This window comes from Myotis daubentonii, chromosome 12 (genome assembly GCF_963259705.1).
Source record: "Myotis daubentonii chromosome 12, mMyoDau2.1, whole genome shotgun sequence".
NCBI classification, from domain to species: Eukaryota; Metazoa; Chordata; class Mammalia; order Chiroptera; family Vespertilionidae; genus Myotis; species Myotis daubentonii.
This window is the reverse complement of record NC_081851.1, coordinates 50,515,604-50,528,415: the sequence shown is the minus strand read 5'-3', so window position 1 is coordinate 50,528,415 and position 12,812 is coordinate 50,515,604. Positions and strand designations below refer to the sequence as shown.

Sequence of the window (12,812 nt, the reverse complement as noted above, 5' to 3'; positions counted from 1 at the left end):
AAGCATATAGGCCTAACCAATGGACACGGACAACAGGGGGGTGAGGGCATGAGCGGGGGGGGGGGGGGGTGTTAGGGGGCAACATGAGGATAAGGACACATATGTAATATCTTAATCAATAAAATATATTAAAAATAATAATAATAATAATAATAATGGCTCCCAAGTTGCTGGTAAAGTAGATCCTTTGCAGGAATAGTGTGCATGCCTCTAAATACCTAAAAATCATGTGCCCTTTTACTAGTTGCAGGAAATTGTTCTACTTTATTTTACATATATCTAATTTACCATTAGTACAAGACGTGTAGTCTAATATCATGTACATGTAACAGTTTATAAATCCTACCTAGTGAGAGTGAATATAGGTGTAATGCTATTTAAGTTGACAGAACAAACAAGTGGGGCCAAACTTTCCAGAATGCTACCTACCACAAAACTTTCTGCTATGAAGGTGGCAGTACTCTAGAGGAGTTAATGAAAGGAAAAAAAAAAAAAAAGTCAGAAGAGAGCTATATAGTGCTTAATAAAATGTTACACACATAACCATACACCATTAAGTAAATGAGGAATATTGTAAATGTTATAGGTATGAATGAGGCTATTACAATGACTTGTTAGAATTATAAGTTTGGGAAACCAAGATGGCAGCATAGGTAAACACAGGAGATTGCTGCCTTGCACAACCACTTCAAAAATACAACTAAAAGACAGAACGGACATCACTAAGAGCCACAGGAAGGCTGGCTGAGTGAAAATTCTACAACTAGAAGGAAAGAGAAAAGCATACCGAGACTCAGAGGAGGTGCAGTGCGGAAGTAAAATACAAAGGTGCGGAGGAGCATGCAGAGCAGGCTGGCGGCTGAGGGCGCATTGTCTTTTTCAATCGGGAGGGAGTCTCAGGCTCTGAGCTCCAGTTCCGGGTGAGTCTCTGGGGACCCAAACTCAAACGGGAGAAGCGGGACTGTCTGGCATCGGTTGGAACTCCAGGGCAGCTTTCTCTCCGAGGTACTTGCAGCAATTGCTGGGACACTGAGAGGCAGAGCATCTGAGGACAGGACTGAGAGCAGCCATAACTGCTTGCTCCGCCCGCCCTGTTGATGGCCTGGGAGCCGCCCTGCCCAAGCCTTGCACAGAGGCATTTGCTGGATAGCCTCAGGCAAAGGCTAGATTAGCACCTCCCTAGAGGATAGAAGTTCTCCCACTGCAGACACAGCTGATTCTCACAGCCAGTTGGCCTGGAGGTCAAATCCCCCCCAGTGTTACCTACAACAATCAAGGCTTAACTACAACAAGACTGTGCACAAAGAACACAAGGGGGTGCACCAAGAAAGCATAAAAAATGCAGAGACAAAAAAACAGGACACAAATGACAGAAATGGAGGAAAGCAAACTGCTGGATATAGAGTTCAAAACCACACTTTTAAGATCTTTCAAGAACTGTCTAGAAGCCGCCGATAAATTTAGTAAGACCCTCGAAAAGACTGGTGAGACCACTGATAAATGTAGTGAGATACTCAAGAAATCTAATGAGACCCTCGATGTTATGATAAAGGACCAACTAGAAATTAAGCATACACTGGCTGAAATAAAGAATATTATACAGACTCCCAACAGCAGACCAGAGGGTCGCAAGAATCAAGTCAAAGATTTGAAATACGAAGAAGCAAAAAACACCCAACCGGAAAAACAAAATGAAAAAAGAATCCAAAAATACGAAGATAGTGTAAAGAGCCTCTGGGACAGCTTCAAGCATACCAACATCAGAATTATAGGGGTGCCAGAAGATGAGAGAGAGCAAGATATTGAAAACCTATTTGAAGAAACAATGACAGAAAACTTCCCCTACCTGGTGAAAGAAATAGACTTACAAGTCCAGGAAGCGCAGAGAACCCCAAACAAAAGGAATCCAAAGAGGACCACACCAAGACACATCATAATTAAAATGCCAAGAGCAAAAGACAAAGAGAGAATCCTAAAAGCAGCAAGAGAAAGAAAATCAGTTACCTACAAGGGAGTACCCATACGATTGTCAGCTGATTTCTCAACAGAAACTTTGCAGGCCAGAAGGGAGTGGCAAGAAATATTCAAAGTGATGAATACCAAGAACCTACAACCAAGATTACTTTATCCAGCAAAGCTATCATTCAGAATTGAAGGCCAGATAAAGAGCTTCACAGATAAGAAAAAGCTAAAGGAGTTCATCACCACCAAACCAGTATTATATGAAATGCTGAAAGGTATCTCTTAAGAAGAGGAAGAAGAAGAAAAAGATACAAATTATGAACAACAAATACACATCTATCAACAAGTGAATCTAAAAATCAAGTGAAAAAATAATCTGATGAACAGTATGAACTGGTGATTGTAATAGAATCAGGAACATAGAAAGGGAATGGACTGACTATTCTTGTGGGGGAAAGGGGTGTGAGGGATGCTGGAAGAGACTGGACAAAAATCGTGCACCTATGGATGAGGACAGTGGGTGGGGAGTGAGGGTGGAGGGTGGGGTGGGAACTGGGAGGAGGGGAGTTACGGGGGGGGGGGAAGGAGGAACAAATGTAATAATCTGAACAATAAAGATTTAATTAAAAAAAAGAATTATAAGTTTGGATAAATATCAGCATCTATAAAAAGACAGAGAAGAGATGTGTATAAAGTTTGACTTCATGTGCTTGGTAACAGGGAAAGAAACAAGTAAGATTTTTATTTTATTTCAAGCATATAGTTTTTCTGTATCTTCTACTGCAGTCGGAGGCAAGAATCAACAATTCTCAGTTAAATATTAGAGAGGCACTAAACATTCGGATTAGGGGTCAGACTTGAAAAATGCTAATACAGATGTAACAATAGAAAAAATACTTAAAAGTATAAAATAATAAATTTACTCATTATTGTTGAAGATAATAACATGCCATTGATATTCTCTTAATTTTGCATATTGAATTTATACTTACTTCCTCCATAAGAATTGTCAGAAGTTCTTTAATGAAGAGTTTTCTTATCTTGGGAGGTTTCAGAAATTTAACCAAAATGGCTGAGATAGTACCACTGCAGAAGTTCAATAAATCTTATTTCTAAGTTAACATTCAAGGGCATTTTACTAGAGAAAAAACAACAGTTTTTCAAGCTGTTATTTTTCTATAATCAATCTAAAGTCAATCTAATTTTGGATGGAGGTCATAATAGAAAAGGAAGAAAATCTGTTTCATATCCAATTCATATATCATTATCAGTGATTGCTGGCAAAAATCATTCTAAAGCCAGACCCTGAGCTGAAGATTATCAGGTTGTCAGTGGTGATATATGAAGCAGGATGAAGATAAGTTTGTTTTTCATGAGTTAGCCTGACCTTATAAAAATGAAAGTTGAAAAAATGTGTTTTGATTATTAAGTACACTGTGAAGTCAGAGACAAAAGTTGTTTTCACTTTAATATCATAAATACATTAAGATATCTGATTTCTGCATCTCTAGTGAAACAAACACATGAGCAGGTAAATAACATTTTTATAGCTCTTACTAATTATTTCAAGATAATACAAATTTAATGGTTAATAATCAAGAAATAGTGGTTTACAAAAGCATATTCAGAGCTTGCATCTATTACCAAAGCCTCCCCTTTGGAAAAGATGGATTAAGCTTCTTTGTCCTTAAATAACAATTTATCACATTGGAGGGAGGAGGAGGAACCATACCATAACAACGTACGTTATATATCAATAAAAGTTTATTTTTTTAAAAAACAGACTCAAGCTTCCTATTTGTTGGCCATCTAATCCATTAAGAAGTATTCTCCTTGAGGAAAGAAGCTGTATCTCATCCCCCTTATATGCCCAGTGCCAATCATAGACAGAAGCCAGGCAATAAATAATCGTTGACTGGATGAATGGGGGTAAAAATGTCTAAAATAAAATAAGATTGTTTTATTTAAAAAAAAAAAAATTCCCTCTCCAAACTGAATAGGCTTTGGAATTACACTGCTGGATATAACAACATAATTCGTGCTAAACTAGCCATCCCATCATAAACTATCGTAAGAGTGGACAAAACATATAGAGACAATGTTTTCTGGCGTTAAACAACAGGCAGAAGGTTGATCCTGAGAGAAGGAAAACACATAAGGCGAGCACTGTGATTGCCTCAGTTCTCTGCTTGGCGACATTTCTTGATAATGGTGTATGTAGTGAGCTAAAGTCTAAGCAGAGCAAGGGTAAGGTTGAGGGAAGAGTACTTCATGCAGAGGAAATAGTCCAAGCGGAGCGCAGCAGTCCACCAAGCTAAGGAGGCAGAGATTAGAGATTAGGTAGTTGGAATCTGTGGAGCAAAGCCCCAGAGAAAAGAGAACCATGCAGACGGGAGGCCCCCAGTGTGGAAGTTCTCCAAAAATCCTTGGCTGTGATCTGGGCTGCACATCTGTAAGGCAAGATGAAAGCCTACAAGAGAACCACTAAAGGATTCAAAATGAAACAGAGGTAACTAGAGGTCAAACAGTGGTGAGAGGCAATGGAACTCTTAGAAGTTCTATTCAGGTCTTCTGTGAAATCACAGAACCTCATTAACACCCTGAGCATCCAACTGAGACACCCAGAAGGCAGAGCCTTAGGAGTTAGGATCACATCTCAGAGAAGGCCAACTAGAGATCTGCTCTAATTACACCTAAAAGAAGCCCTGACAAGATCAGGAAGGAGGCAGAGGTTGAGAGTTGAGTCCCACCAAGTTAAATTGGCTTGGGAAACATCTTAAGCTCTCCACGGATCTAGTCTAACAAAGCATAAAACTAAACCTAAAAACAAGTTCAAGGTGATAAGCCAGTAAATGACCTACCTACTAAGAAAGTAAAAATCAGCATTTCTCACGAAGAAGGTAACAGAATCCAAGTCTCTATAACATACTATCTACAATATCCAATATACAAGTCAGAAAGTAGGCAACAAAAACTGACCCCAAGATGGCCCATATATTGGATTGAACAGATCAACTAAAGCAGCTGTTATAAATATGCTTTAAAATGTTAAGGAAAATATTCAAATTTTTTATTTTTAATATATATGGTATACAGATAGGTTAACATAGAGAATCTCAATGGAGAAATGAAGTTTAAAAAAAAAAAAAAAGAACCAAATGAAAATTCTAGAAATGAAAAAGGAAATGGTAGAAAAGTCAGCAAACGTGAAAGACATCGATGTAAATCATCCAATCTAAAAAACTGACAGGAAAAATGTCTGAAGGAAGAAATCAACCGTTCAGACCTATGGGATAACATCAAACAGTGCAATATATGTGTAATCCAAAGAGGGGAAGAATAAGAATGGGACAGAAAACATACATATTTGAAGAAATAATGGCTGGGATTTTCAAAAATTTGATTTTAAAAACAAAAACCAAAAGCTATATTGACTTACAGATCCCAGAAAATCAGCAAACTATGGTGCTTTAGAAGTCACTATACTTGCTATAATTTCACAGTCTATGTAAATGAAAGTGATAACTATTGAAGTTGGGTGTTAGGTACATGGCAAATTATTACACTTTTCTCTATACTTTTGAAATTGTCCATGAAGTTTAAAAAAAAAAAAAAAAAAAGCTGCTACCAATTTTGAAGAGAATTTCAAATGGGAATTCCAAAAACACATAGTAGTACCGAGTATCTGAAATATTCCTGAAGTATATAAGTGTGAATTTTAAAAAACATATCAGAATAAAAATCTAACTGAACACTGTCCTACTTTCTCAAAATGTTATTTTAAGGTCACATTTGTATGTTAATAAAAAAAAATTCTTTAAAACCTAAAGAAACAGGGAAAGGGAAAAGAGACAAGGAAGTAGATGAATCTTAACACAGAAAGATAACAGTAATTAGGAACAGGCTCACCTTCATAATACTTTGTGCCTCTTATGGCACTTATAGTTTTCCTTGAATTCTTGTTATTATACTAGCCCCAATTAGATGGTAAGCCCTCAAAAGAAAGAATCAAGTACAGATCCCTGATGATCACCTAATCAATTGTAGGTGAGGGAAAATCAGCTACTTCTACCATCCCATTGATAAGCAAAGCTGATTGACTAAGCTGGTGGTTTTTTGCTCCCTCGTCTCTCTTCATGGAACCCACCCAGTATTGCATGCTAGGGCAAAGGAGACAAATGCTTCAAAAACACAAGAGGACTACTGCACAATTAAGGATGTATGGAGAGCTGCACTCACCAAGAGAGAAGCCACTAGTCACATGTGGCTATTTAAATTTAAATTTTAGTACCTCAATCAAATCAGCCACATTTGAAGTACCCAAGAGCCACATGTGGCTATTGACTATCATATTAAACAGTGTAGATATAGGACATTTCTAAGTTCTACTGAATAGCACTGGTCTAGAGTTTAAATTTTAACTAAATTGGAATTTATCCTAGAATCCTAAGCATATCTACCTCCAAGATACATGTCTGGCTACCGAAACTGGGAACCAGGCCATTAATTATGGCTCCTATGGCTTTGGGTAAGTATGCAAGGAAAGAAAGGAAATGAGTAATTAGAACAAACCTAGAAAGGTACTATGGATTACCAGAGATAAAAAGAAAGAAGAATCATAGGATCTGGTATTATTCTGGCATCAAATAGAGACCAGAACCCAAGGATAAAGAATAAGAATGAAATAAAATACCCCACTTTGGAAGGCACACAGGGAGATGGGAGAAAGGCTTTCCTTCCTTCAATCCAAACAGGTACTGTCTACAAAACTCCAGCTGAGAATAGAAAAGAAAAACCAGAAGCTCTGAGGGTAGGGATGCTGCCCCTTTGACAACAGGTCATTATAGTACTGATGAAACCTGTGTGAGAGCACAAGTCGAAGACAGCAAGAATGACATGAAACCATCATTTCCTGCAATGATTTCTAGGGGACATTTTATATTTTTGAAGAAACAAGTGTTTACATTCCCTGAATTAGAGGTAAAAAGAAGAAAACATTCCATAACAAAATATTCTTTTAAAGAAGAAATTAAAAAACTGGAAACAGGCTTTGACCCACACAAAACTTCTAACCAAAATCAACACTCAGTTGCATTGAGGCATGTAACACATTGAGTAATCACAAGGCCACATGAAGACTAGGCATGGACTCAATGTAGGATTCTCATCTGAAAAAAAAAAAAAATGGCAGACCTATCACTTATATATAATGATAACTCTAACTAGGAATAGTAAACAATGATCATTATTTAAGAGAGCATTCATTAAAGAATACATTTTTTAAATGTAATTACCCTACTAAATGCTCTTTTGGAAAAATGCCTAATGTGACTGTGTTCTAGGGAACTACTGTAGGTAAGTTTTGTACCGAATGCAAATCACAGTGAGCACACTTTTACATCTATAAACTAGAAGCACACTCATTTTGAGGCTCAGATTTTGATAGTAATTCTACTGACAAACATCACAGTTGGTGTGGCTGTAGTGAACAGTTTAACCACAGAATGCTCATCAGCTCAGTTGCTGGTTTTGGTGAGTATCAGAGATCACCTACATATTCCATCAGTACATTTAATTTATATATGAACTAGGGGCCCAGTGCACGAATCCGTGCACCTTGAAAGGAACTATGGGCCACGAGGCTGCGGGCACAGGGGTGAGTCTTGGCCTATCCTCCGCACCACCCCCAGTCCCTCCTGCTGTAGCCCCCAGTCCCTCTGCGGACATCCCCACTCCCCCCACCGCCACTCCCATGCACTGACAGCGCCAGCCCTGCAAACACCGGCACCAGCTGCGGGTATGAGCGGGGCCAACACAGGCAGTGGGTGTGAGCACCGGCTCTGGTGCTGGCAGTGGGTGTGAGCGAGACCATCGCCAGCAGCGGGTTCGAGAGGCAGCTGCCAGCACCGATCGCCCCTCAGGAGCAGGGGGAGGTGGAGAAGCCCTGAGGGGCAATCGGGGCTGGTAGCTGCCACTCGCACCAGCTGATGGTGCTGAGCAATCGGGGCTGGCACCAGGCACAGACAGCGGGTGAGAGTGGTGGCTCCGGTGCTGGTAGTGGGTGCGAGCACCAGGCGGCACAGCGGCAAGCGGGAACAAAGAACTTTTGTAACTACCAGAGGCTTGCCCCAATGACAACAACCAGCACCCCACCTTGGTCTGGTGCCCTCACTCACCTGCTCCACCATCCCACCACAGCCGATGCCTGCCATGTTCTGCACTCTGCCACCTGCTGCCGATGCCCGCCCTGGTGGTTAGCGCACATCATAGAGATCGGTTGTTCAGTTGTTCCGCCATTTGGTCTATTTGCATAGTAGCCTTTTATTATATAGGATGTTTAACTGTATCTCTTCTTTTTTAAGTTCTATATGAGCTCTATTCTCCATTATGCTCTTCATTTGTCTACATAATTCAACAATAAAATAATCTTTGTATTGTATGCCTAATTCGTATAAAACTTTATTCCCTACCTCTTTCATGAAGCAAAAAGAATGTTCATAAGCCTTTTATCTACTGCAATACTTCTGGGGTCCTGTGGTTATACTGACATCTGGTGGCACTAGAAAAGAAACTAGATTGCAATGAACAGGGATTTTTTTCCCTAGTGTTGCTGATTTATTCTATGTGACTCCAGGATTTATATTTTTCCAAGGCTTTACCTATATCCAAGACAGAAGAACTATTCAAGTACTATACTAACTCCATTGACAGAATACATTAGTTGCAACCCTTCGCTTTGGCAATGTGACTGGAAAGGATGTAGAATTATTTAAAGAATGTCACTGGGTATGTAGGACTGCCCACAGTTATTCATTTAATAATTGAAGTTTGTAATCAAAATGATTATAAAGTAGGGCTTTTCCATTAAGAATATGTACATAATTTCAAACCATTCTATACATTCAGATAGATTCCTAGAATGAATCTCAGCCATGAATCTTTAACCTGAAACATAATATTTTATTGATATTTAGAAAAGTTTTACCTAATGGTATAATAAAGTTACATTCTTTCTTATAAAGTACCTTATGTCTGCCCAAGGACTAATAATCTTAATCTTAAATATGTTTTGGATGGGACAAACCATGACCTCATGAAATTCATTATAATAGGAATGCAACAAAAAAGATGTCAGGAATACCCCAATCCAATTCTACATGCTGCCACTGACAACATGGCATGACTCATGGTTTCTGACAGAGAAAAGTCTAATGGCCAATTAGATAGACATCAGGAACCATATCCAGAAAAACATATCCATCAATCACAGAAAGTTCTTAAACACAAAAAGCACATCAATATCTTATTATATATTGATTTTTTTTCCATGTCTCCCCAGCAACAGAGTCAAAAGAAATATTTGACTTAAGATAGCACAATGGTAAACTTACTTCTTCTAGAGCTACAACATTGAATCCTACTACTTTCTGTAATTACTCAATTCCTGTTTTTAAAGCATTCATATAGCAGTATTCTCCTAATAGGAGCCACCTCCGTAGGTCTGATCTCCATATTATGACTTAAAGGAAAAAATCATTACACTGAGGAATCCCTATCAGAGAAAAAGTACATGGCAAATTAGTCTTCATCCCAAGGACTCCTATTTATACAGGAGCAACACTTCTATTTCACTCATTCTAACCAGTGATTTTTACGTACAATTAACTGGCCAATAGCAATAATTATTATGAAGAATGAAGAGACAATTGGATTAGCTATGCAATGATCCAGTTTGCCACACATACGTATTGTACAGCAGTGATACTCAATATCGTTCATAGACTAGCTGTCAATCTGCAAACTGTTACCAGTCTTCATTGAGGTAAGAAGTTTAGACCAGAATGTAAATCAATGATGTCCCTAAGCACACTGTTTAGTTCAGCTGACATTTTTCTTGAAACAAGACTTCTTTGATGAAGGAAGCAGTACACTGATATATATTCTGGCTCAAGCCCCTTATATCAATACACTGACATTTTGAGTAACACTCCTCTATGATACCTAAAGAGAACAAGGATCACACTGTATAGGCGGGGAGGGGCTGAGGAAGAGCTCATCTAGGTTATTCTACCTTACACTAGAATATTAAAGTATAACACTGAGATCAAGAATTCTTGGTTTACTTTAAAATATGACTTTCAATTTTAATGTAGCATAAAGTAAGCATTCCCCCTTACTCTTCTTAGAAAGCATCCAAAAGCAATTAACCCAAAATCAGCAAGGAAGAAATAAAAGCACACCCTCCATTCTTAGCAAAACTCTGGCCAGGGGTGCGGGGGGGTGGGGGGGCGGGTAGAGACCGAGAGGTGGTCAGTGCACCTCATAGTGACTGGTTGAGTGGTCATTCTGGTCGTTCTGCCATTATGGTCGCTGGGCTTTTATTATATAGGATATTAAATATATGAATGCTAAACCTCAAAAGTCCTGGCTCCTCAAAAAACAACCCTATAAATGCCTGTTGATCCCAGAAAAAAGCAGTGAAAAGTGAAGTACATGGTGGTTTGTTCACTTTTGGAATACATCAGCAGAGTCAGAGTTACAGGATATGCCACGTAAGCTGAAGTATGACACATTTTACAGTTAAATATTGAAATAGGCAGCCTCACATAACACTGTTTATAAAACACTTTGTTCTTATTAAAAAGTACTGCTATGTTTAACATTGAAGGTTATACAGAATAAGCAGAGACTCAAAAAAAATGAAAAATGATCCATCAAAAGCCAGAACTGCATGCTGTGCAGTTCCCACAGAAATTGTTTTATGAAGTCACGTTGGATTGGATTTGAACCTCCAATTTATCACTGTTATTTTATACATAGCAAAATAAAAAGAAAACCTATTTTCTATATATAATTAGCTAGATTTTAACCTAGAATCTGCTTTATTTATAAATAAGAATATTCATATTTCCAAAGCAGTTTTACAAATCTATCCTTACAGTATTTACTATGTATGCATTTATGAGGCAAGAGAAAGGGAGTGGGAAAAGGAGGAGACAAGGGCAAAATAAATAAGGGGGCAGGCTCCTTATTAAAATATAAACTTTAAATTACATGCTAAGCAAAAGATGTTCTAGAAGGACAATTTTCAAGTAGAAAGATAAGGAGCAGTTTCCTGAATTTCCCCTTTCTTGTGGTTTTCTAATTTCTTACTGCCATCAAACTAAAGAGTTGCCTTCTGAACTCATTTTTATGAAAATCTTGATGAGTTGTTTGTAGGAAAACTGTCCCCATTATAAACTGTGGAGTTACTACTCTTTTAACTCTCTACATTTAACCTTAGGTTTAATTATATGACCCATGACTGATGTCAAGGACTCTCCCAGTCATCTGGCAAGTTTCCATAGTTTTATACTCATTTTCTATCCCTTGATCCTCTGGTTTTATATTTATAGCCCCTAGCAACAGTCTCGGTAATAACTGGGACAGGTGCTACAACATGCATGGAAATATTACTTCCTCTAGAAAAGGAGGACAACAAACACCAAAGTTTCAGTGAAGAACAGTCTTGAAAGATAACTACAGATGGGGAAGGAAGCTATACTAGATGGGCAGTCTCCCTTTCTCATTTTAAGCCCACTTGGTCCAGCCACTCTTCCTCACCTAGAGATCATCATCTACAGAATGTTGCAAACCATGAAATAGTATGGATTTTGTTTTAATAAAAGACTCTCTCCCATTATATATTAAAATACGGGTCACTATGTTTATTTAAAATAGGCAGAATGACACAGGTAAGCAAAGCAGATTGTTAAAGTTTGTCAAATTATTTACGGGAAGAGCAGACCCTGGAGCCCAGTTCACCTAACTAAAGAGTCATATGTCCATTTTTTAACATTATGTTCTTGCAAAAGCTAAAACTGTGCTTTTCTTTAAAAAAAAAAAAAAAATACTCCTATAGCCTGGCCAGCATGGCTCAATGGTGGAGCATCGACCCATGAACCAAGAGGTCATAGTTCAGTTCCCAGTCAAGGCATATGGCCAGGTTGCAGGCTCCATCCACAGTGGAGGGTGTGCAGGAAGCATCTAATCCATGATTCTCTCTCATCATTGATATTTCTATCTCTCTTTCCCTCTCCCTTCCTCTCTGAAATCAATTATATATATATGTACATATATATATACACACATATATATATATAGACACACACACACACACACATATACATACATATATATACATACATATACACACACACACACACACATGCACTGGAGTGGGGGTTCCTCAACCTGGCCTGCCCCCTCTCACAGTCTGGGAGCCCTCAGGGGCAGAAGGCAACCGGGTGATCAGGGGAAGGCAATGCCCTCATCACATTTCTGCTGCTGCTGAGCCTCGGGCAGCCCTGGCCGCTGGGGGGCTGAAGGGACTGGAGGACTCCGGAGACAAGCAGGCCCGGCCTTGCCGCACACCTGCCACCCCGGCGGGGCTGAGGGTGCCGCCATCTTGTGGCTGTGGGTGCTGCCATCTTTGAGGGCATGGCAGTCAATTAGCACATTCCCTCCTTATTGGCTGTGGGTGCTGCCATTTTTGAGGTTGGAGCAGTCAATTAGCATATTCCCTCCTTATTGGCTGAGGGTGCCCCAATCTTTGCAACGGCATGAGGGTCAATTAGCATATTCCTTCTTTATTAGATAGGATATGTATATGTATAAATATATATATTTAAAATACTATTATCTACTTCCAAACTAATATAATTGATGCAACACTCGTGCATGTAAAAGTACTACAGGACAAAATCTCCTTGGGTTTAAACCCCATGCTTGAGTTAAATTACTTTCTGTACTAGCTAGTAGAAAATATAATTAAAATGGTAAGATTGATGTCAAAAAAAACTAAATAAATA

General features: G+C 38.8%; 1 protein-coding gene across 9 annotated transcripts in view; it reads right to left on the bottom strand.

Annotated features, from left to right (window-relative positions):
- Positions 1-12,812, bottom strand: part of ASB3 (ankyrin repeat and SOCS box containing 3) — an 81,940-nt gene that overhangs the window by 33,860 nt on the left and 35,268 nt on the right. For 6 of the 9 annotated variants that reach the window (XM_059659849.1, XM_059659843.1, XM_059659842.1 and 3 more), the window contains one exon: positions 430-462. The exons of the other annotated variants lie outside the window; for them this stretch is intronic. In XM_059659849.1, the coding sequence (XP_059515832.1) occupies positions 430-462 (33 nt within the window). The remainder of the gene's footprint in view (positions 1-429; positions 463-12,812) is intronic. 9 annotated transcript variants of the gene reach the window in all.